At 35.1% G+C, this 25,164-nt stretch overlaps 2 protein-coding genes and 1 pseudogene across 5 annotated transcripts; 2 read left to right on the top strand and 1 right to left on the bottom strand.

Moving 5' to 3' along the window:
• The first annotated feature begins 1,706 nt into the window (after positions 1–1,706).
• Positions 1,707–3,167, top strand: LOC18610204 (Adenine nucleotide alpha hydrolases-like superfamily protein). The gene is made up of 3 exons (XM_018114778.2): positions 1,707–2,196; positions 2,312–2,403; positions 2,625–3,167. The coding sequence occupies exons 1-3, from the start codon at positions 1,878–1,880 to the stop codon at positions 2,907–2,909; spliced, it is 696 nt and encodes a 231-aa protein (XP_017970267.2). The 5' UTR covers positions 1,707–1,877; the 3' UTR covers positions 2,910–3,167.
• Positions 3,168–4,504: 1,337 nt separating this feature from the next.
• Positions 4,505–12,061, top strand: LOC18610203 (nucleolar-like protein). Of its 2 annotated transcripts, none has more exons than XM_007045729.3 (14): positions 4,505–4,801; positions 4,902–5,036; positions 5,631–5,784; positions 6,373–6,455; positions 7,173–7,232; positions 7,327–7,539; positions 7,894–8,022; positions 8,659–9,315; positions 9,636–9,828; positions 9,935–10,128; positions 10,309–10,413; positions 10,781–10,920; positions 11,094–11,372; positions 11,517–12,061. In XM_007045729.3, exons 1-14 carry the CDS (start codon positions 4,583–4,585, stop codon positions 11,779–11,781), a joined length of 2,826 nt encoding a protein of 941 aa, XP_007045791.3. In that variant the 5' UTR covers positions 4,505–4,582; the 3' UTR covers positions 11,782–12,061. The 2 variants fall into 2 exon arrangements, with proteins under 2 accessions (XP_007045791.3, XP_007045792.3); XM_007045730.3 differs by having other exon boundaries at positions 10,778–10,920.
• An 8,892-nt stretch (positions 12,062–20,953) lies between these two features.
• LOC18610200 (receptor-like protein kinase FERONIA pseudogene) lies at positions 20,954–24,625 on the bottom strand (annotated as a pseudogene). Of its 2 annotated transcripts, none has more exons than XR_016024737.1 (2): positions 22,142–24,625; positions 20,954–21,381 (listed from the first exon to the last, which is right to left on the bottom strand). The product of XR_016024737.1 is annotated as a receptor-like protein kinase FERONIA pseudogene, transcript variant X1 (transcript). The 2 variants fall into 2 exon arrangements; XR_016024738.1 differs by having other exon boundaries at positions 20,954–21,361.
• Between the last annotated feature and the right edge of the window lie 539 nt (positions 24,626–25,164).

Raw genomic sequence — 25,164 nt, 5'->3', positions numbered from 1 at the left:
ATGGTCAAAGTTGAGGGATCGATCATGAGACTAAGTCCAATTACAATGTTATTAGATTCATATCTATGGAGTACTTTTTACCGAACAATCTCGATGTCTTCAGAATGATGAGGTTCAATTATTAACGTAAGATATTAACAGATAATTATTCTATACACAAATCGAGAGTCAAAGTGATAAAGGACAGTAGGTGGAGAAATGTTAACTGATAGAATTGGTGACAAGGTGAGAGACATGGGGGGGTGATTAAAGTGGTAAAAATCCTTTTATGGAAATGACAAATTAAAGTTAGGGAAAGTTTTGGAAAGGACCTCTCACCTATTTGACCTTACTTTTAACAGAGTAATGCAGCAAGAAAGATGTTCTTTGTTTGTTCTTTCTAAATCATCAGAACCCTTTTGTTTTTTTGTTTTTTTTTTTGTGGGCAAATTAGCATTGTAGGGTTGAGCAGTTGACCCTTTTCTGCTTTTGCTAATCATGTTGTTTCGAAGAACTTCTAACACAGTGTTTTACTTTGTGTGTTAATTATGTGTTATTCTCAAAATGATGAGCTGGTAGCTTTCGATTCACGTTAAATAAAGCCATCACAAAGAAAAACAAAATGAAAATCTTTACAGGGTTCTAGTATGGTCATATTCACACCCTAAACCATCAATATTAATCTTGGAATGATCATTACAGGAGAGAGGTGACAGTACTAAACTAGGAAGGAATGAGCCATAATTACCATTATATCTCACCTAATGGGAGTAGAATTTTCATCAGCACATATGTCACTATATATAAGGCTGATGATGATTGTGGAAATTTTGTTTTTTGAAAATTTTTTCAAGTATTGCGTGTTGTCTCGCATTGTTCTTGATTTGTTGTAAGTATTAGCTTATTTGTCCTTTGCATGATAAGGGTATAATGAGAGGCGATCGAGAGGTGAATCTGCATAGTTAATGTCGACCCAGAAACAGTGATGATAAGCAGAAACTAATTACACATGCTGTCAATCAATCTAATTCTGGTGCACATGATGCTAGGCCATGGGCTGCTGCCATTTCCTTGTCACAACCTCAAAACATGCTCTTTCAGACTTGTTGTGGGAGGATTTCAACAGAGGCTGCTATAATTTGTTTGCTAGATTTATTATTATAATAATATTCATGAAACATAGTCCCTGAAAAACAAAAAAATTGGGCTCAATTTTCAACCGCACAACTAAAATAGGCAGACAAGAAACATGGTATAGAAGAAGAGATAGCGCTGCAGATAAGTTAAAAAGATGTGTTGGAAGCGATGGAGAAAGATTGGAACAGTTGTTGAAGTACTAGATACTATGACAGGAACCTGTACCATAAGAGCTGCAAACCTGAAGTGGGAGGTTCAATGCCTTTCATGGCCTTTTAATTTGATTCTATCTTTGGCCCTGGCCCTCTTAAAAAAAGTTGAAAGACCAGTTCATAATATGATCATGACATAGTGCCTTGCATTCTTGCAATTACCCATAGAATAAGAGAATTTGGATATTAACTGGAAAGGCAATGCAAAGCAAATAATTAAATAATTTGATTACCACTAACATGGCAGAATGCCCGGGGGCCAAGCGGCCGGTCTAGGGGGGATGGGCCTACAGCTTCATGACAGGCACGTTCAGGAATAGCCCCACAAGGGAAAATAAAAGGGAAACAAAGACCTGCTATCATGATTAACAAACAAAAGAAAGCAAAAGAGGGAAAAAGCAAAGCTTAGCAGAAACAACCCGTGGCCCAAACCAACATCTAGATATTTGGTTTCCAGCGACAGGCAAGGCCTAATTGTTCCTGTCATCTTCTCTTCTTCTTTACCTACTTATAATTATTTGGTGTCTACCTTAGTCGCCATCGCAGGAGATGGGCAGGACAGGCACAAGGTTGCCAGGCTTCTGCCTAAACAGGATTAGGCCTCATGCAAGAGTCCGGTCTCCTCCAATACAAGCCAAGCCTAAGGTGGATTCTGCTACAGCCGATCAGAAGGCTGAAATTTGTGGCAAAGTTGGAGAAGATAAATCCAGCAATGGAGAAAAACCAGGGTTGGTAATTGGAAGGAAAATCATGATTGTGGTTGATTCCAGCATTGAAGCCAAGGGAGCAATACAATGGGCACTCTCTCACACTGTCCAGTGTCAGGACACAATTATTCTTCTCTATGTGACAAAGCCCTCAAAACAAGGTTGGAGCTCTGCATTTTCTTGTCATTTACCCTGAAAAAGTTTTGATTGTTAGTTAGAATCACTGTGTAAGGAGATAAAAAGATTTACCATATATGGTTGAAATACGTAATGCAGTTACAGTTAATGAATTCGACAAGAACAGACCTGCAAGGGATTCTGAACCGGTTTGCTCCCTGAAAAACATGTGCAAGCAGAAGAGACCTGAGGTGAGTTGGGCATATCCTTTAAGTTTCCTGTTAACATCTCTCAAAATAATGACATTCTCAACTTTTTGCCTGGTAAAGCATATACTATTCCTCACTTTTAATTAGTTTTGTTCTCAATTTTCAAATGATAAGTAAATTGGTTAAGTAGAGATTAATATATTAATGCCACCTTTATCTGGAGTCCATGTAACATAGCAAATGCTATGACTTTGGCCTGACAGGTGCAAGTTGAGGTAACAGTGGTGGAGGGAAAGGAGAAAGGTCCAACAATAGTCGAAGAGGCCAAAAGACAAGGGGTGGCACTCCTGGTTTTGGGACAGAAAAAGAAGTCCATGACTTGGCGTCTCATCATGATGTGGGCAGGGAACCGTGTAACTGGTGGAGTAGTCGAGTACTGTATCCAGAATGCGAGTTGCATGGCAGTTGCAGTAAGAAGGAAAAGCAAAAAACTTGGAGGCTACTTGATCACCACTAAGCGGCACAAGGATTTCTGGCTCTTGGCTTAAAGTTAAACAGTCAATTGTTTTACTGGCCTCCAAAAACTCTTTTTCAACAAAGGGGATTCTAATCTTAACTCCAGAATATTTGTGATTTTTCTAGTGTTTGTTTTTGTAAATAATACTAGTACTAAAGTATATTGAAGAAAAGGAAAAGGGGGTTTGTTGTGTGACTGAAAAAGTTTGTGTCGTGTCATTATGTATGGGCCTGGCGATTATGGCTCAAGGGGAAAGACGATTGGACGTCCCTTGACCCCTTTTGGGTCTCTCCTGGATGCTACAGTGGCTGGAAGAAGCACATGGTTCAACCACTTTTGGTTTTTGTAACTTGTACCGGAGGGTGGACACAGGGTGGGTGCGTGTACACTTGGATGATCCTCCTTGAATTCACCGACGTTTATTGCAGCAGAGATGCTGGGTGATCAGCTTTGCTGAAGCTGCAACACCACCATAACTGTACCATGCATTGTTGTAGTTACAATAATCTGGCCTTTCTTTCACTGGTTCTGCTTGAACCTTGGCAAATTTATCAGTTGGTTTTACTATTACAAATGTTTTCAATATGATTAATTGGTGAAATTCTCTGTGATATATGCCCATGTTTCCTGCTGTAACTCAATTTACAGACTTTGAAAACATTTGACAGTGAGGGAGGGGTATAACTTAAAATCCATTGTTAATCATGCCCCAAGGTGCAAAACAGTCAGGGCTTTCCCTTGACCAGCCACATAAAACTGGTGCAACAACTTAAGAAGGAGTGGCATTAATTGGCCTGGGTGTGTCCACCATTGATCATGCATGCTTAAAAATGCACTTCATTATTGCACTTGTATCGACATGAAAATCGCATTGTAACAGATTCCCAAGCAGTTTTCCTTTCTATCTTTCATTGCACTGGCAATGTTCAAGGAGTACGGGGCCATCTATGAGTGAGAAATATGAATGAGTCGACGTTTTTGTCAGAGCTTTTGGGATCTCTGTTCCTTGAGCATGGAGCAAGCCCCGCACCTTTATATATTAGCAAGATTCCCCTAACCCCATTTTAGGTCCCTATCTACCACAGAAAAAGGCCCATTAGAAAAAACAAAACAAAAAAGGAAATAAAGGATTTCACATTTTTATGTATAGAATTAAAATTATTATTCGAACTCATTTCAAATTCGAATATAGATTGTTTTCACTTTATATAATCGGGTTGAATACTTTGTTATAGAGTATCCATTACCATTTCTACATAAAATTAAAAGGTTAAGATAAGAGACAAAAGCATCATCGATTTTTTTTTTTTTTAAATCTATAAATATTGTATATGTTGTATTATTAGATATGATTAAATAAAATTAAAATATCTTATAATTGAGTTTGAGTAAATCTTGGATAATATAATTAGGATTTGTCATGAGTTGAATAAGATTTGGACATTGGTGTTAATGTATTTACCATCTCACTCTAATTATTAATATAGATTAAAAATTTATTAATTGTTTTATTATTTGGATCGTTAGTCTAGTAATGGAGCAGAGGCTCAGATAATTTTGGACCCAAAGCCCACCATAATGACCTCCTACAAAACCCAGAAAGCCCAGAACTTGAATGTAAAACCCTTTCCTTCTTCCTTGGTTTCCTCGCTGCTGTTGTTCTTCACAACCGCCCTTTCTCACAGACCAAAACGCAGGCAACCGATGGCTAAGCATTCGGGTTCCGACGCCAAAACCAAGAAGAAAGCAAAGAAGAAAGGCAGCAAAAAGTCAGGTCCAGATGCCATCTCCATGAAACTCAAAGCTGAAAAATCCAACCCTTTCGAGACCATCTGGTCCCGCCGCAAGTTCGACATACTTGGCAAGAAACGCAAGGGGGAAGAACTCCGAATTGGCCTTTCTCGTTCCCTCGCCATCCAAAAGGCAAATTCAACTCCAGAAATCCACCCCTTTTATTTTCTCTATTTTATACTTGTATATATATGTTATGTGTGTTAATGAGGCTTTTTTGGGTTTGTTTCAGAGGAAGAAAACGCTGTTGAAAGAGTACGAGCAAAGTACAAAGTCTTCTGTTTTTGTGGATAACAGAATTGGGGAGCAAAATGATGAGTTGGGAGAGTTTGAAAAGGGTATTATGCGATCTCAACGTGAGCGTCAGGTTGGTTTTTTTTTTTTATTTATGCGTTTTCTTTAGTTCTTTTTACTGGCTTGCTGAGGAATTGTAGCAAAAAGAAAAACAAGTGGTTGCTGTTTTATGGAGTATATGTTTTCACTTGTTAAGCGGGAGGTTTAGAAACTTTCATATGGTTATTGAGGTTTATAAATTTTGCTTTTTTTTCTTTGGAGTTGGTGCAATTTTAAAGCTTTTTGGTTATGGTTTACTATTAATTCCCATTTTGGTAATGCATCATTATTTACATCAAGGTGGTCCTGCTGAAACTGGAATATAAATTTTAGTGAATTGGGCATTGCCTGAACATTAGGGAGAACGGAAGCTGGAAGAATTCCTTTATTGATAACAGATTTGTGGTTCTTTTTAAAATAAAATATTGAATAAACCTTACTAGTACTTTTCTTTATTGACTTTAGCTTTTGTTTTGTTAGTATGATGTCTTATATGCGTTTGCATGTGCTTTCTTGGTTACTATTATATGCACAGTTGGGAAAAATAGCTATTTTTTGAGGTTAAGTGTATGGAATTCTGATATTTTATTTTTTTTTCTTTTTCTTTTGTCTCTTTTTGGTTCCATAGTTGAAATTTGGCAAGAAGAGCAAGTTCAATTTATCAGATGGAGAAGACGATGACTTTGATGCTCCAGGTTTTGGCTCCCTCCCAGAGAGGGATGATTTTGAGGATGAAATTCTGTCTGATGACGATAATGATGATCGAGGAGGAGCAACTAACAGTAAGATTTATCGTCTGCTTTTCATTGTGATAATGAATTTGTAATTTGTATATTGATAATCCCGAATTCCTAATCAGTGTTTCATTTGTTTGGACATTGTGTGACCTTTCACCAGTAGCTTTTGCATATAAACATTGCAAAAAAGTGGCTTTAGTTCCCACTGTTTGTCTGTAAGACTACAGTCTACAGCAAGGACCTTGTATTCTTCTTTATGTATGCTTATCATGCAGTTGAATCTCATTGAGATAGAAAAATAATTTTGAGAACTTGGTTGCTGGTATTGATAAACTTCAATCTATTATTTGGTAATGATGCATGCAATCACAGTAGTTTAGTTTAGTATGAGTTGTCATCTCCTCAGTTCTGCTTTTGTTTTATTTTCGTTCTGATGTAACTTGTGTGTGTTTCTGGTGGAAGTTCCATTTTCGGTTGTGCACATTCATTTCTTCTTTATATATAAAATTATATTGAATAATTTCCGTATAACTTTCTCCTCAGATATTTATTTCCCTGTAGTGTGCCTTTCCTCTCTTTTACTGTTTCCTTGAGAATATGTTAATGGCATTGATGATTTGTCCTTCCTTGTAGAACGATCAGCCATCTTAAAGCAACTTAACTCTCATGGTGCACAGGATCCGACAGAAAGGGGTTTGGTAGAAGGAGAGGAAAATGTATGCCCTATTCTGTTTTATTAAGAAACGCTTGTTCGTATTTGTGTTTGATGATCAGCTCAGAAATGATTTTTCATTAAGATCAAATTGGCATATAGATCATTTAAAGGCATATATTTTAAATGCTAGTTCATTTTCAGTCTAACATCTTGGTTAGCTGTTTGATGAGGTGTTAACCTTTAGTTATTGATTCTGGGATATTGCAGAATCAGAATATTGGTGTTTTGCTAGTCCAAAATGATATTCTTTGGGTCCTCTGGTCTTTTCTACTCTATGGGTTATCTACTACAATTAAATGATGTTCAAATTCATGCAAAATAATTCAAGTCACATATGAATTGATTAGTATCCTTCGCTTTTAGCTGCTAAAGAATCCCTTTTCCCGTGCCTTTTAGTCTGCATGTTTTGTCATAACATTTGTAGTAATGTGATGTGAAAAACATGAGCTTGCTTGGGTAATTTCTCCTTTCATAATCAGAATACTGGAGTTTTCTGAGGTTGAGCTCTTAAAGGTGATCCATTTCAATTGCTATTCTCCACAACGATGAAGCAATAGCAGTTATAGTGGAAGTGACTGTGCATGCATACATGATGTTCTCTTTCTCTCTCTGTGCTTCATTGGCACTTGGATACTCGTTTACCATTGGGCATGTTTTTATGATGTGGTGTTAGATGATGCCTTAAAAGTGACTTAAATTTGTGACTTTCATGCTACAGAAGCACAAAACCAAGAAGGAAATAATGGAGGAGGTTATTTTGAAGAGCAAGTATTTCAAGGTAAAAATTTGTATGCATCAAAATGTTAACTCTGTTAATTTCCAGACTGTTCTTGACATCTGGTCTCTAATTTTTTTTTCTTATTTCTTACCAGGCACAAAAAGCAAAAGATAAAGAAGAAAATGAGCAGTTGATGGAAGAATTAGATAAGAACTTCACATCTTTAGTGCAGTCCCAGGTATTATTGTCTATGACTGAACCAGGCAAGATTAATGCTTTGAAAGCTCTTGTCAACAAGGGTGTTCTGAATGAGCATTTGAACAAGGAAGAGTTACCAGTTAGTCAGAGAGAAGAAGCTTATAAGCAGGTACAGAGTTATGATGGTTCTAGGTGGGCTTTTATTAAACTAGCCATGCCGGATGAGCACTCTGGTCAAATACAAAGTTCTGTCTTCATTTATTTACTTATGTTGTTTTCTGAAATCTTACTTTAGCATGCCATATTTCTTCAATGATTAAGAAGTATAATGACAAGAAGGTGCATTTATACCACTGGTTTTATTATTAAGGAAGAAGGCTTTTATGGCATTAATGAAGAAGAAAAAGCTCTATTACCGTAATTACGACTGAACTGAAGTTCTGTCGTTAAAATTTTCAAACAGAGGCACATCTGGATGCATAATCAAAATAAGCATTAAATTTTTTTTAACTGTCTTTGACAGGAACAACCTGATTCATATGATAAACTTGTCAATGAGCTGGTATTGGAAATGCGTGCTCGCCCCTCAGACAGGACAAAGACACCTGAGGAGATTGCCCAAGAGGAGAGGGAGCAACTGGAGCGATTAGAGGTATATGTGTTCCATGCTCAACTAATTGTTTTGGTTGTATATGCATTTGCATGGTTTAATATTATTTGAAAATGCTGTTACATTTAGTTATAGTCTTGAGCTGTTTCAATTCATAGAGGTATTCTGTGAGATGGAAATTCACTGATGCAGTTATTATCTACAATAGCTGGAACAGCCAATGTAATTACTATTAAGAAATTTCAGGTTACCTTAGATGCACAACATGGTGTCTTTTTCATTATAAACCAATATATTTATTACGAAGCTGTTATGGTATGACTTTTTGGGTCCATAAACTTATGAACGATAATTTTTTCTCTATTTTATTATCTCTAAACCTGAGATATAAATGTTTATAAGTGATTTGCCTTTCCTTTTGGAATCATAAATAATTTATATGAGTTGGTAGAGTTCTTGTTGTTTATTGCTTGGGAATAAGATTGTTATTTAAAAGTTTCTATGAATTTATAAGATTTTTATTTGACATGATAACTTTATTATTATTATTATTATTATTATTCTTATTGTTGTTGTTGTTGTTGTTGTTGTTATTTTGATGATAACACTAGCAATATGTTGGCCTCTACGTTATGACGCAAATGCTTAATAATTTATCTGGAAATCCACAAATTTCAGGAAGAGCGTCAGAAGAGGATGTTAGCAACGGATTACTCTAGTGATGAAGATGGTGAAAATGTTGAGAAAGATCCTTTACAGAGGCCAAGGGCTATCTCAGGAGATGATCTTGGTGATTCCTTTGCACTTGATGAGGAGCCTGGGAGTAAAAAGGGCTGGGTTGATGAGATTCTTGAAAGAAAGGATGAAGACGAGAATGCTTCTGAAGATTCAGAAAGTGCTGAAGATACTGGTGAAGATGAAGGATCTGAAGAAGATGATGATGATGAACATGAAAAAACTCTATCTCTGAAGTATTGGGAGCAGAGTGATGATGACAATCTTGGTACAGATTTGGATGAGGATGAAGAGGAGCAAGAACATGATGATACCGTTGGTGATGAAGAAGATGTGGAGCAAAAAGGTTGTAACAAGTCAAATAAAACTGAACTTAAGAAAGACGATGGACAGTATGTGGATGCGAAAAAAATTAAACCAAGCATTAAACATACTTCAACGAAATCAGACATTCCCTTTATATTTGAAGCTCCAAGGAGCTTAGAGGAACTGTCTTCTTTATTAGAGAATTGTTCTAATGGCGACGTTATTGTGATTATCAATCGAATTCGGAAAAGCGATGCAATTAAGCTTGCTGCAGAAAATCGGAAGAAAATGCAAGTAAGTGTGCTGCTTGTTTTTCTTTCCTTGCTTTGTGTGTGTGCGTTTGTGTGGGAAAACTTCTGCATGTATTGATGTTGCAAATTCTCACCAAGTAAGTATCCAGTTATCTTGTTAGACGTTTTTCATTTTGAAGGATTAAATTCACAAAAATGTTGAATCATTGTGTTGGAAGCTTTTGATGTTGTTATTATTATTTTTTTTTTCTAAATCTAAGTTTAATGACTCTTATATTTGAGTAGTTACAGAGCATTTTGTTATGCTAATATTATATTGATTGCCACCATTCATAAAAAACTGATATATCTGCTATTTGCCAGGTATTTTATGGTGTTCTCTTGCAATATTTTGCTGTGTTAGCGAATAAGAAGCCCTTGAATTTTGAGTTATTGAATTTGCTCGTCAAGCCGCTAATGGAATTAAGTATGGAGATCCCATATTTCTCTGCAATATGTGCTCGTCAACGAATCTTACGAACTCGCACACAATTTTGTGAGGCTCTCAAGAACCAAGGTTTGTGGTGGCTTGATTCTTTGAGTCTTTGGTCCTTCCAACTTTATTATCTCCAGCTCAGTCTTTTGCTGATTTCTTATGAAATGAATTTTTTATTACTTGGCAGAAAATGGATGTTGGCCCACCTTGAAAACATTATTTCTCTTGAGGTTATGGTCCATGGTTTTCCCATGCTCTGACTTTCGTCATGTAGTCATGACTCCAGCAATATTATTAATGTGCGAGTATCTGATGCGTTGTCCCATTACGTCGGGTCGGGATGTTGCTATTGGTTCTTTTTTATGCTCCATGGTTCTCATGGTATGTCCTTGTTTACCTTTTACACTTTATCTTCTAGCCTGTTTTGTTGGAGAATGGTATCCTATGTTTACCAATGTACCATGTATTGATAACAAATTGTTGTAATTTTGTCTGGCTACCCCTTTTTCTTTTTGACTCGTAGCTGCAGTTTATTGACATGATCAATTTTTGGACTTGTAGGTTACCAAACAGTCTCGAAAGTTCTGTCCAGAAGCTATAATGTTTCTCCGAACTCTGCTGATGGCAGCTACGGACCAAAAACTAGCAGCAGAGCAAGACTGTCAGGTATTATGCATGATTGCAGCTTATTATAAATAAATTCAACAAAAAAAAAAAAGTAGAAGGAATAAAGGGAAAATAGAAAAATTCTATGATGCCTTGCTGCATTTCATCTGATATTGAGATTAATTTCATGCATAACTTGCATGATTCCCTCCATCCAAATTAGTTATTAATGAAAGTAAAAGAAAAGAATTTGTATGTTGCCTTAGTCCATTGGTTGATTTTGGAATTGATTTTTGCGTCAATACGACGTTTTACTTATCTGATTTCTAAGTTTGTATCAGAATAAAAATGATAATATAATAATCAAACAATGTAATAAACTATCAGACTAAAGTTGTTCAATTTTGTGGCATTTCTTTTGTAGCAGTTTTATAATCTTATGGAGCTGAAAGCACTCAGGCCCCTGTTGCGCGTACATGATTGTGTGGATGAGATTAATCCTTTGAATTTTCTCATGGTAATGGATATGCCAGATGACTCTTCATTTTTCAGCTCTGATAATTTCAGGTCAGCAATTGCTGCTTTTTTCACTGTTGTTTTTGATGAATGATGATGAGTTGAATTACATTAGTTTGTTGTTTTGTTTGTCTATTTCATCAATTTGCTCAGTTAGGTTTTGAATGCCCCCCTGTCAGGGGTTTTATAATACAGTTGGATAGCTAATAAATTTTCATGTTCAGGGCTAGTGCGCTGGTGACTGTGATTGAAACTCTGCGAGGTTTTGTTGAGATCTATGATGGATTGAATTCCTTCCCTGAAATTTTCTTGCCAATTGCAACGTTGTTACTTGAAGTTTCACAGCAGAAACACATACCAGAAGCACTGAAAGATAAATTTAATGATGTTGCTCAACTCATTAAGCAGAAAGCTGATGAAGCTCATAGGCTGCGGAGACCACTTCAGATACGGAAGCAGAAGCCAGTGCCTATCAAATTACTTAATCCAAAATTTGAGGAGAAGTAAACTACATTTTATTTTCTATTTCATTTTTGATCACTTTTTTTTTTCTTTTTACCTTCCTGTTTCTTGACGATCATAGTATTCAGTGGTGCTATTTACACTCTATGCGAGTAATTGCATCTAATGGTCGTGTTATTCTGCAGCTTTGTTAAAGGTAGAGACTATGATCCAGATCGGGAACAAGCCGAGAGAAGAAAGTTGCAAAAACTCATAAAACGTGAAGCTAAAGGTGCAGCTCGTGAGCTGCGCAAGGACAATTATTTCTTGTATGAGGTAAAGCAAAAAGACAAGGCATTACAGGAAAAAGAGAGAGCGGCCAACTATGGAAGGGCAATAGCTTTCCTCCAAGAACAGGAACATGCCTTTAAATCTGGACAATTAGGTAAAGGCAGGAAGAGAAGGAGATGAAGCTAACTTTATATGCTAGTGTTCCTTGGATTTCCTCATTTTAAAGATCTGTAAAATAGAATTTTGGATTCTTGGTAGTGTTTTTTATCCTTTTGGTAGGATTGGCTTATAAGCAGTGTTCATTCAATATATACCCTTAGGATACTCATTTATTTTGTATTCATTCCCATTTCCACAAGGCAAGAACAAGAAGCCCTGAGAAGTAAGCTGAATGCAAATTTTGTGCAAACTTGAGATTGTTCAGTGACCAATGAACGACAAGCTAGTCATGCTTCATGAATGATGGTCTCTTTTCAAGTATCACTTTTTAGGTTTTAAGTTTAGATCATTACTGATTTTGCAGAATCTGTTTCCTGCATATCACTTTATATCCAGTGAGTAAACAGGGTTGAAGGGCCATCTACATTTAATGCATTTCGACCTTAAAGAAAAGAAAGGGAACTTGCAATATGTAAATTTCACAGGTTCAACGCAGCTAAGTGAAAAGGACAAACAGAGACACTGGAAGGTAGAAAATCCTGGGAACTCTCTGACGATTGAACTTTCGCAGAAGCCATTTAGAAAAGTGACAGACAAATGGAAATGGGGTCCTTATTCCGATCTGTTGGACTTGCCTTCTCACCCCTTTCGTTTGCGCAAATCACGAAAATAGCCTTTGGGATTACGGGTAAAGTCGTCCCTGTAAATGCGATGATTCCTTCCTGGAGCTTTCATAGTTTTCTTGCTGCTTGAACCTCGAAAAATGACCAAACAAATGAAACAGCACACAAGAATCACCCCTGCCACAGCTAAATCTGCCGCTTTCATCTCTGTTGGAAGTGTGGCAGCACTCACACTCACACAATACTGCTCAAAGGGTTGCAGCAGAATCAGTCTGCAATCAAGAACTACACACAAAAAGAACTAAGCAAAGTTTGCAGAAAAAACAAAGAGGAGGAAATGCTTGCCAAAAACCAGATATCAATTCACAATTTGGTTCAATTCTGATACAAAAAGATATAAGCAGGCAGTGTTCCCAAAGTCATCAACTACTCCCACTACAACTGATAAATTGCCCTCGTCAGCTAAAATATTACAAAAATTGCTTAGCTAGCACGCATAGCATAAAGAATATAAGCTATCATTAGTCCACATCCTTACAAGGCCCTTTGGGGTCTATTTCATAATATTGTAGACTCTTTTTTTTTTCCTTATGGGTTTGCTGAAATATTATTTATCTAATACTTACTTCGATTTTAGTCAGAAAATAAAACAAGTTGGATGGTTCAAAAGAAACTCTTTTGTGTAAGGGTTGAGCCTTTACAAGATCAACCCTTTAGATTTCAAAGTGAATAAACTCTCTTTTATTATTATTTTTATTGAGCAAATATTTTATTAGATTGCTATAAAGTGAAATTAAATTTTATATAAATATTTTATTAATCAATGTATTAATTAATTAATTATTAATTTATTAATTAAATAATATTTTGATTAATTAATAAATTTTCATGATTTTCAAAGTATTAATTTATAGAGATTTTACTGTATTTCATAAGAAAATGTTTGTTGGAATATTATTTATCTAACCGTCAATGTGATTGTAACTACAAAATAAAATAGAAAAAAAATCCAAAAGTAACTTTTTCAATAAAATACCTTAACACTCACAACTTTTAACAATAATTATACGCGGTCCACTAGTTTTTAAGATAAACACTTTTTCTCAAAAGAATATCTTTTACTGGATATATAGATTCAACCGTTAATCAATCATTAATATTATTAAAAATATTATTTTATTTTTTATTATTTTAAAAATTACTAAATTATAATTTTTCAAAAAAAAAAAATTTCACCTTACCTTCAGTCGCTGACCACTTCACGATTGATCACCCCATAACCGGATTTGATCGGAAAGTGTCGCTAGATCGAGATCCCCAAGGGAGCCACCCATCGTGGTGCTCCTTGGGGAGCATCGTTCACGTGCTCCCCAGAGAGCAAAGATGGGTGTTCCCAAGCAGTGGTGCTCTGCTGAGGAGCACCGATCTTGGTGGTTTTGGAAGCAGTAAATCTAGTGCTCCTTGAGACATTGACGTACATATTCTTCATGGATTGGCTGAAGTTGGACTATTTGGTTTTGTTTTATTCATTCTTTTAAAAGTTTTGCATGGTTATTTGTATGTTATTAAGTTTAGTGTTTAGCGTATCAAATAGATTATATTTTGAGTTTTATAACTTAAAGATATATTTATTTTGGTGAGTAGTGTGCTAAGTTATTTAGGCTGGCTTTATAAAATAAATAGCCTCTAAAGAGTGGGTTTTTTTTCCTAATATATTCATATGATTATGGACAGATTTTTATTATTTTGAGAGAGTGCAAGATTGTTGGCATGAAAAGAGATAAATAGAATCTCATGCTATTATTTTAAACTTACCGTAGATGGAATTATTATTATATGAATTAAAGGTTTGATTCTTTTATTTGTAACATATGAAAACAGGATTTCGTTTAACTTAAACAAGGAGGATCAGGGGTTGCTTTTTCACCTTAAACAATACATTCAACACGACATTTCGGAAAGGAACTTGCAATCTGTAAATTTCCACAGGTTCAACATTGCTAAATAGAAAGTACTAACAGGACACACACACACGAGACATTGAAAAAGCTGTGAACTCTCTTACATTTTAGACTTGTAGAAAGACATTTAGAAATATCACAGACATTTGAAAACGAAGTTCTTATTCCAACCTGTCAGGATCTCCATCTTCTCAGCCATTTCGTTTGTGCAAATCACGGAAATAGCCTTTAGGATCAGCTTCGAAGTTGTCCCTGAAAATGCGATGATTCCTTCCTGGAGCTTTCATAGTTTTCTTGCTGCTTGAACCTCCAAAACTTACCAAACCAGCTATTAAACAGCCTACAAGAATCGCCCCTCCCGCAGCTAAACCTGCCGCTAACGTCTTCGACTGTGAGGCCTCGGTCCTCAGAGTCTGATCATCATTTTCTGTTCCAACAGCACCGTTGCGCCTTCTGTCCTTGTCTTCATTGCTATCCATAGCAAGAGACTGCAACCAGGAACTGAACACACAAAGAACTAAGCAAAGTTTGCAGAGAAAACAAAGAGGAAGAAATGCTTACCGAAGACCAGATATCAATTCACAATTTGGTTCAATTCTGATGCAAGAATATATAAGCAGGAAGTCTTCCCAAAGTCATCCCCTACTCCCACTACAACCGAGTCACTTGAAATGTTACAAAAATTGCTTAGCCAACACGCAAAGCATAAAGAAAACTAAGCTATCGTTAGTCTACATCGTTCCAAGGTCCATTGGGGTCTATTTCATAGTAGTGTAGAGTATTTTTTTTTTTTTACATTTTTCCTAATTGGATAAGTTTATTGGAATATTATTTATCTAGCAGTTATTTCGGTTTTAACCCCGAAAATAAAACAAAGAGGGGCATTAAAAAGAAACTCTTTTGTGTAGGGGTCGAGACCTTAAAAGATCAACCCTTTAGATTTCAAGGTGAATAAAATCTCTTTTATTATTATTATTATTATTATTGAGAAAATATTTTATTGGATTGCTATAAAGTGAAATTAAATTTTATGAGAAAAATTTTATATAAATATTTTATTAATTAATGTATAAATTAATAAATTATTAATTATCAATTAAACAATATCTCAATTAATTAATAAATTTTGATGATCTCAAAAGTATTAATTTATAGGAGTTTTATTGTATTTCATAAGAAGATGGTTTGCTGGAATATTATTTATCTAATTGTCACTGTGGTTTTAATTACAAAATAAAACAAGGAAGAGGATTTAAAAGAAACTCTGTGTAAAATATCTTAATACCTTCAACTTTTAACTATAATTGCACGTAGTTTTCAAATTGAATATTTCGTTTTAAAAAAATATCTTCTACTGAACATATAAATTTAATAGTTAATCAATCATTGATATTTCTGTTAGTTTAATGACGTGACATTATTAAAAAAATAGTTTTACCTTTTATTGATTTTAAAAATTACTAAATTATAATTTTTCAAAAAAAAATTTCTATCTTACCTCCAACCGTTAACCACTTTCATGGTTGACCACCCCATGGTTGGATTTGGTCGAAAATTGTCAAATTCAACCAAATCGAGATCCTTAGAGGAGCACCCATCGTGGTGCTCTTTGGGGAGCATCATTCACGTGCTCCCCAAGGAGTACAAATGGGTGTTCCCAAATGGTGGTGCTCCTTGGGAGCATCGTTTTGGTGCTCTTTTGGGGAGCACCGTTCGCATGCTCCATAGGGATCACTGATCTTGTTGGTCTTGGGACCACAGATCTGGTGTTCCTTGAGAAATTTGGGGGTGGTCGATCGAGGTAGCAAACATTGTTAACCGATGATAACTCCATTATATAGAGTTATCGGGCCCTATTTTGAGTGATAAAATAGTTAAGTTTTTTAGTTTAGGTAAAGTTTTAAATATTTTTTTTCGTTTTTCTCTAATTAGTTAACTCATGATTGATCTAGTTTATTTCAAGTTATTTTAGCTCATTTGTATGGTACAAATGCTTATTTTTAGCTATGATTGAGTTAGTTTCTATGTTTTTAAGGTCCTCAAAAGAGAAGAGATCAAGTGGCAAGAAATTATATAAGTTGATTAGTTGCAGACTCCACTAAATATGCTATAGCATTTTAGATATAACTCAAGATACAGAAGTTTTTAGACCATTGGAAAGCTAAGAGGAATGACTATAACTTTCATGTTTATCATTTCACCCAGTTCTAATCTGAGTATGGTCAAAATCGCGGTAGACGTAGCCTAACCATTGTAGTTTTGCACTGAGTAGCTTGAAAGAACAAAACATGGAAATAGCAAGCACAGCGCTGCAGCGTTGTCCTAGTCAACCAGCAAGCTCCCAAGGCAAAAGCTTGGGCACTGTAGTGCTGCGCTTCCAGCACTGTAGTGCCAACAAGCAAGCTAACACCATTTTTTACACCCTCTGATCTTTAAATCGGAAAGTTACATGGAGTGGTAAAAATAGGCCTTTTAAGGTTAAAAAAAGGGACTTTTCAAGGCTTCGAAGGAGCAACTTCAGTGGCAAAAAGGAGCTTTTCACAAGAAAAAAAAAAAAAAGGGAAAAATCTTGAAGAAAAGCTTGACAAAGCTACAGCAAAAAGAGTTTTCCCGCACTAATTTATTTTTCTCTCTCTAAATCTCTTTGTATAAATACTTAGTTTTGTTGAAATTTTGTTGTGGGTTGTTGAAATGTTAAATTAAACTTTTATTTCTAGGATTATAGTAGATATTAATATATAGTTCCAATGTTTGATTGACTATTACTTTTTTTTTGGAATATTTAGTGTTTATTCAAATCTGTACCTATCTCTCATTTTATTAACCGATCACCAATAGAATGTGTATGGACTTTGAGATAATACTTGACAAAATTAATCTAAAAAGATCATGGTTTGAATAGTATATGATCATTGCTATTAGGAATTAATTGGGTGATTTGTTAATAGGATAGATATACACCTATTAACAATATACAGTCAATTTACAGGACCTATACTTAAAGAACTTAGCTTAATTAATTAATTATAGACATATAAAGAATTAAATTAAGTTACGCCATTGTATGATATCTCGACAGATAATCGTACATGCTTAAGGATCCTAGGCTAACACTAGTTTTTCATAAAAGTAGGTAATTAATCAATCTTAAATCCAAATAAAGCATTAATTGAAACCATAATCCTAGGTAGTTCCCCACTGTTATCCAACTCAATTTACGTACAATTTTTTAAACTTATTTACTAGTTTAGCCTTGCTACTTTAATTTTTATTTTCAATTAATTTCCATACTAGATTTTCTCGGATAAGATTAGATTACCCAATTTTAGTAATTAGCAAAAATTTAGATACAATTCTCTGTGGAGACGATAACTCACTTACTACTATATGACTTGTTGACCACGTGCACTTGCATAATGTTTTGCTAATTTGATAAAAGTTTTAAAGCAAATTGTCTTGATAAATTAGCAAGCAACAACCGGACAAAAAAAAGTAAAAAAAAAATTTAAACATTTCAATTTAAATATTAACGTTATTTAATTGATTAGGGCGGTGTGTGCACTTTATAAACTAGTGAATCCATGTATAATTATAGTTAAAAGTTAAGAATGTTAGAGTACAAGATCAACCCTTAAGGTCGAAACATAAAAGCTATAATCAAGTTCATATTTTCAAGGTGAATAAAATCTCTCTCTCTCTCTCTCTCTTTTTACTGAGGAAATATTTAATTGAATTGCTATAAGGTGGAATTAAATTTTTTGAGAAAAACTTTAAAATGTTTGTAATTTTCACATACATATTTTTCATATGATTATGGATAGATTTTTATTATTTTGAGAGAGAGAGCAAGATTGTTGGTATGAAAATAGATAAATAGAATCTCAAACTATTATTTTAAACTTACTGTATATGGAATTATTATTAAATTAATTGAAGTTTTGATTTTTTATTTTTAAAATAAATTATAATAATTTTTTTATTTTATTTTATTTATTATATTAAATTATGTAATAATTATTATATTTTTATAAAATAATTATTTTATTTTATTTTTATCTATTTCGTAAATTAAACTTGTAATAAAGGTTGGAAGTCTATACCGTGTGGAAAACTGAGTCTGCTGCCAAAGTCAAAGTTGGGCAGCAGAAAAGGAAAAATGCAAAAGGGGTTGGACTTGTAGTCCCATGGTTCCCACTAATACAAATGCTGTGATGGTGACTGTTTTGAAAGGGAGAAATCTAAACAATATGTTACGTAGTAGGGAAGGAAATTGGAGAGAATGGAAAAAGGTGAGAAAAAAAAAAGTTATTTTTTTATTAAATTTGTATTTTATCAAAATATTTGATTTAATCTTTCTACTATCATGTACCTTCAAAAGTTGATTTCAATTCAATAGTTAACCTTTTTAATCGTGATGATGATGTGACATTGATTACAATGATATTATATTTACTAAGCCAGTATGGGAATTTTCTATGTTTTTATAGTGTTGACCAATGCTCATAAACTTCATCAATTTGATGTGACATTTTGAAGTTTTTAAAAATAAATAATAATTGTTTTAACAAATTTTAAATTTAGAGCAATGGCCAGTCTTCTGTGAAGGTTTTCTTCATTAGGCTCGGAAGCCTAAGGGACCCGGAACAAGAAACACTGTCCAAGTTCAAAGGGACAGCAAACACCCTTTTACCTTATGGAACCACGATTTCATCAGATAGCTGAACCCTGTCGGATCCTTGCCATTGCATTTATCTAATTCTTTACAAATAAGAATTTATTGATTCAAAGAGGGTAAACAACAATGGCTGCAAGCAGTTAACCATCAGAAATTGCAAAACTGAGACACCACTTAAACCAGTAATACCGCAAAATATACAAAATAATATGTTTTCCCAAATTTGACAACATCAAGCAGACTGCTCATAAGATTCCAGCAAAACAGCAAGAATGCCATTCTGTGAGTCAATCTTCTTCCTTCTTGGCACATTCCAGGCTGCGAAACAGTGTCGCAAACTGCAATAACAATAACAAATACAAACCATATATAAAACTTTCAAACCACGATTCAAACTAAATTAAAGAGTAGATTATTATATCCAAATTATAATATGTAGTTAAACTTTAAAACCCAAATTTGCAACCCAAATAAAATGCTAAACTAAGCCTAAGAGAATTGAAACAACAATTTTTTCAGATTTCTTCCTGTTACGTGAGTTATCTGGGGTCCATAATTCCACATAATGTCTGAAACCCGGTTCTCCAGCATTCTATTGGTGCATGAAGTATACGTTTTCTATCCAGAAAACAGGAAAAACATTGGCCCAAATGCTCTGTTTCTTTTGCTTACTATGTTAGTTTTAGCTGGCAATTCTTGAGAAAACGCTTCTTGCATCTTTTCTATGCTTATAAAAGGTAATTTTCTCATTGAGTTTAGACTGTTTTGGAAAGGAAAAAAAAGTGAACCAAAGGGAAGGTTAAAATTTGCAAATTACATGGAAAACATAGTTCAAGTGTTTTCCTTATGAAATCATTCTAGCACTATTGCCAAGTACTACTCCAAATATATACTTCAGGAAACATCTTAACTGGAGCAAATATGACTTTTACAATTTACATTTAGTCTCTAATTTGAGTCTTCATAGCACATGAAATCTCTTCAATTTAAAAATTGCAGAACAATTCTATACATGTATATTAGGAAGAAATGGGTAAAAGGATGGAATTCTATACCGTGTGGATAACTTGCATAGATGGCGTCTACTGCCAAGGTGAAAGTTAGGCAGCAGAAAAGGAAAAAAACAAAAACGGTTGGGCTTATAGTCCCATGGCTCCCACTAATACAAATGCTGTGATGGTGAGTGTTTTGAAAGGGAGAAATCTAAACCCTATGTTACGTAGGAGGGAAGGAAATTGGAGAGAATGGAAAAAGGTGAGGAAAGAGCCAAGAAGGAAAGAAAAGTTATTTTTTTTTATTAAATCTGTATTTTATCAAAAATATTTAATTTAATCTCTCTACTATCATGTACCTTCAAAAGTTGTTAATTTCAATTCAATGGTTAACCCTGTTTAAATTGCTAGCTTGACATTTAATCATGATGATGTGACATTGATTAAAATGATATTATATTTACTAAGTCAATATGGGAGTTTTTTATGTTTTTATAATGTTGACCTATGCTAAGTAAAGTTTGATCAATGTTGATGTGACATTTTGAAGTTTTAAAAATTAATAATAATTGTTATAATAAATTTTGAACTTATAAAGATTCGATTTATATGAATTATAATAAAAAAATTAAATTTAATATTTTGATAAAGTAATATAAAAACTAAATGCATAATTTGATTTTTGTTTTGTGTTTGGTATGAATGATGAAAAATAAAAGAAAAGAAAGAGGTTAGAGAGAAAATTGCAAATAAAATTGTGAATTTAAGTTGAATAAATTATTTTCTTTACTTTTTTAAAAAATAGATTTAGAAAGAAGGGAAAAGTGCAGATTCATTCATTTTTCTTTTCTTTGACTATTTCTCTCCAAATTAAAAAAAATTATGGAAAAAAGTAATTTTTCCATCTTTTCTCTTTCTCTCCTACCAAACAGACAATTAATGTAATCTAATAATACGATAAGCAACTCTTGAATATAATTAAAAGAGTATAATTTACATCTAAATCCAATCAGGATAGAGACATATACAAGTAGTTGCTAGCTATAAGTACTATAAAACACACCATTAGTATTTAGTAGTAAACATTCCAGATCCTAAGCCATCACTGGTAAAGGTAGTAAGGCACTCCTCCTTTCTCCTTTCCTTTTTCCTCAATGTAATCCACTTCGAAATTTTGGGCTGAAATATTATTTACGTAGCAGCCTCTTTTGTTTTCACTTGTGAGTTTACGAGGCAAGTTTGGCAGAGGATCCTAAATCTATGTGGCATTTAAAGAACAGCAGGAGATTGGGCCATTGAGTTCCAATGGGCTAAGCAAAGGCACAAGGACAAAGCTCTGCACATTCCAGGCTGCAAAACAGTGTTGTAAACTGCAATAACGATAACAATGACAAACATAGATAAAACTTTCAAACCACGATTCAAACTAAAATAAAGAGTAGAGTACATTTTCAAATTATAATATGTAGTTAAACTTTAAAACCCAAATTTGCAACCCAAGTAAGATGCTGAACTAAGCCTAAGAGAATTGAAACAACAATTTTATCATATTTCTTCCTGTTACATGAGTTATCTGGCATCCATAATTCCACATAATGTCTGAATCCCAGTTCTCCAGTATTCTATTGGTGCATGAAACATTGGTCTAGATGCTCTGTTTCTTTTGCTTGCTATGTTAGTTTTAGCTGGCAATTCTTTCAGAAAAGGTTTCTTGCATCTTCTCTATCCTTCTAAAAAGTAATTGTCTTAGGAGTTTAGATTGTTTAGGAAAGGAAAAAGAAGTGAGCCAAAGGAAAGGTTAAAATTTGCAAATTACATGGAAAAGATAGTTCAAGTGTTTTCCTTATGAAATCATTCTAGCACTATTGCCAAATACTACTTCGCATAAGTACTCTCGGAAACACCTTTACTAGAGCAAATATGACTTTTACAATTTACATTTAGTCTCTAATTTGAGTCTTAAAAGCGCATGAAATCTCTTCAATTTAAAAATTGCTTAACAATTCTATGTATATTAGGAAGAAATGGGTAAAATTTCAGTTTTCCAATTTATTTGTTTTCACAAATGAATTTCAGAGTTGCAGAAACAGCACAACAGGTTTTAGAATTAGCAAAAGCATGAATACAAACCTCTTAACGTCCAATTGGAACAATGATCTCTGAAAACTCAGCACCTGGGGTTGGATCAGAATTACCAATTGGTAAGCATCGTTGACCGTCAATTGTTGGAGGCAAATTACCGCCAATTCCCACGTTGGCCCTGCCTTGAAGACTGTTTGCTTCCAACAAGGAACACTTGTGCTCCTGTTGCCATGCCAGCTCCAAGTTGCACAATACCTCTCCCATACTTGGCCGGTCACTTCCTTTGTCTGCCAGACACTTCCTTGCAACAGCTGTGAACGTCTGAAAGCATTCAGGGTTAATCTGTCCGAGTAGGGAAGGGTCAATGTTCTGATCTAAGGTCCCCATTTGATAACAATGTATAGCCCACTCAGCCAAATTTACCTTGTCATGCTCTTCTTCACTTTCAACAAGTGGCAACACAGCAGGTCTAGCAAATATTACCTCGAACAGTACCACTCCAAATGAGTACACATCAGATTTTTCAGTCAATCTTTGACGGCGATAATATTCTGGATCTAAATATCCAAAACTGCCCTTGACCAATGTACTGACATGAGTTTCAGATTCTGTAATCATATTTGGTCCAATTTTTGACAACCCAAAATCTGAAACCTTGGCCACCCAATTTTCATCCAAAAGGATGTTAGTGGTTTTCACGTCACGGTGAATGATAGTCTGCTTTCCTCCTGTGTGAAGATAGTGCAGTCCCCGAGCTGCACCAATACAAATCTTTAGCCTCTGCTTCCATGGGAGTGGTGTTTTCTTGGTGTTGTAGAGGTGATCGCGTAGAGTACCTCCTGCCATAAAATTGTAGACAAGAATCATTTCATCATCTTCCATGCAACAGCCGATCAAGGATACCAGGTGGCAGTGCCGCAGCTTAGAAAGCGTGGTGATTTCAGTTTGGAACTCGTTTACTCCTTGGTGTGAATTGGGATTTGCACGCTTTATAGCAACGGTGGTGTTGTCTATGCCATCAATAATACAGCCCTTGTACACCTTTCCAAACCCCCCTGAGCCAAGTAATAAAGCACCCGAAAAGTTGTTGGTCGCTAACTTTATGTCAACAAGAGAGAAGTGCGGGCAGTCCTCTGGTTGTAAATATGTAACTCTTCTATTCCATTTTAAGAAAGAGCACCGTCGTGGTTGGAAATGTGAAAGGAGGAAGCAAACATAGAACACAAAAGATAGAGCAAAAACGGCCGTTAATATACCCGCAACAATCTTCATGAACTTCTGATTATCAACAGATGAGGTATCACATACATTTCTTGCTTTGAATGGGTTAGGTCCCGCAAGAGAGTTGCTACCATCAGATAGTTTGAAGATTTCTAACCCATTCAAGATTGGCATACTATAAATTGTACTTTTATATCGTTGTATGGAAATTTTTAGAAACATTATCTCGTGGTATTTTCTTGAGAAATTCACAAGATAATCTCTATAGATGGGAACTCCCAGCTCTTCAGTTAAGTTGATTTCTGCATGATCAGGACTATAAATATGAACAACCATTTTATTCCCACCCGTAAACATCGTGGTTGAAGGCATATACAAATGAAGCCTAATGAGGTAACAGAAGCCAGAATCTACAGGGAGTGACCAGGTTAGGTTATCATCAGGAATAAATGTCTTTCTAGCTGTGGAATAGACTTCCTTAGGGGCTGACACCTCAGAAACGAAGTTAATTTCTGCTTCCTTGAAGTGAACAATATCTGTGTTAGGAAACAGATGACCTTGGTCCCCAGACCAAGAACGAGACATGCGACTGCCAGTATCATGGCCAGCAGAGATGGGCGAACCGCCCACGTTCACCCTATAAAAAGTCTCAAGAGCTGTGTCGTTCATAGAGTAAAATTGTTTAGGATGTCCAATGAGCGGCAGTAGCAAATCTCCAATGTAAAGCTTCGGCGGCACCGAAACGACCTCAATCATGTTGACGAAGCCATAGGCATCAGAATCATCTGACGATGGGGTGAACAATATATTCAATACATGGCCTTCAACAGGAACACAGTATTCCTTGATGATATGCTCAACATCAAAAGCTCCTTTAGAGTAGGAAGACTTGGAAATAGTTAAAAGAGTGTAGCTGCCGATACTAACATTAAACAATGCTTTTGAAATGTTTAAGCTTGGATAAGAGATTGGATAAAAATGAAGTCTTACAAGTTTGGGACCCGGGGAGACGGTAAATGTGCTATTGGATGGTATTTTAAATATGCAAGCAGAAGTTTTTAAAAGTTCAAGGTCGCCAGGATTGGATATTGATACCCGAGATAAAATCGGTCTGCCCATCTTGGATTCATTGTCTTGGATATCGAGTGACATAGTTGTGGATGAAGCACAGCTTAGGAACTCTGACAAGCCGGGGACTATGAGATGGCACAAGAAGAGGAGACGGAGTAACATAATTATCAAGAAAATTGGATTTCAAAGCCTAATCTATCTGTTTGTGGATGCCAAAGCCTTAAGCTAGTAGGAAACCATGGTACTCCAAAATGGGTGGTAAACAAAATTAGTTGATGAAAGAAACATTAATAACATGTTTGGTTGGGGGAATAGCTACGCTATTCCTCCTTTATTCTCAAGGAATTTTGATTCCTCTGTTTGGTTGAAAAAAAAGTCAAGAAATAGCCATTCCATAAGAATGGTTATTCTCCAAAATAGGGGTGTGCATTTTTCGATTCGGTCGGTTTTCGGTTCGATTTTTTTAAAATCGATTAAAAAATTAAAATATTCTAACCGACCGAATTGCATAGTGAATAAAATTGGTATCGATCGATTTTAAAAGAGGTCGGTTCGATCGGTTTCGGTCGATTTAAGATCAGACCGTACAAGCACAATGTTACCAGAGAGGCAAAATGGTGCACCCATGGAGTGATACTGGCAGTGGTGTTAGGCATTGTGGTGTTAGCTCCGTTCTTGTTGGGTGACCAAGGTGAAGCTATAACAGAAGCCATTACTGAGCTATTGAGTCCGGTTGGTCTTCTTCTCTTGCCCATCATTGTCCTCCTCACCATCCGATT

The sequence above is a fragment of the Theobroma cacao genome, chromosome 2 (genome assembly GCF_053813885.1).
Source record: "Theobroma cacao isolate CCN51 chromosome 2, ASM5381388v1, whole genome shotgun sequence".
NCBI classification, from domain to species: domain Eukaryota; kingdom Viridiplantae; phylum Streptophyta; class Magnoliopsida; order Malvales; family Malvaceae; genus Theobroma; species Theobroma cacao.
Note: the sequence above shows the minus strand (reverse complement) of the source record. Positions and strands in the feature narration are given on the sequence as shown.

What these genes read in the sequence shown, in the direction of transcription:
- LOC18610204 (XM_018114778.2), top strand. Translation starts at nt 1,878, where the DNA reads ATGGGCAGGACAGGCACAAGGTTGCCAGGCTTCTGCCTAAACAGGATT. An exon ending in GACAAAGCCCTCAAAACAAG is followed by an intron (nt 2,197 to 2,311) that starts GTTGGAGCTCTG and finishes TACGTAATGCAG; the next exon opens with TTACAGTTAATGAATTCGAC. An exon ending in GCAAGCAGAAGAGACCTGAG is followed by an intron (nt 2,404 to 2,624) that starts GTGAGTTGGGCA and finishes TTGGCCTGACAG; the next exon opens with GTGCAAGTTGAGGTAACAGT.
- LOC18610203 (XM_007045730.3), top strand. Translation starts at nt 4,583, where the DNA reads ATGGCTAAGCATTCGGGTTCCGACGCCAAAACCAAGAAGAAAGCAAAG. An exon ending in AAAATCGGAAGAAAATGCAA is followed by an intron (nt 9,316 to 9,635) that starts GTAAGTGTGCTG and finishes GCTATTTGCCAG; the next exon opens with GTATTTTATGGTGTTCTCTT. An exon ending in AATCCAAAATTTGAGGAGAA is followed by an intron (nt 11,373 to 11,516) that starts GTAAACTACATT and finishes GTTATTCTGCAG; the next exon opens with CTTTGTTAAAGGTAGAGACT.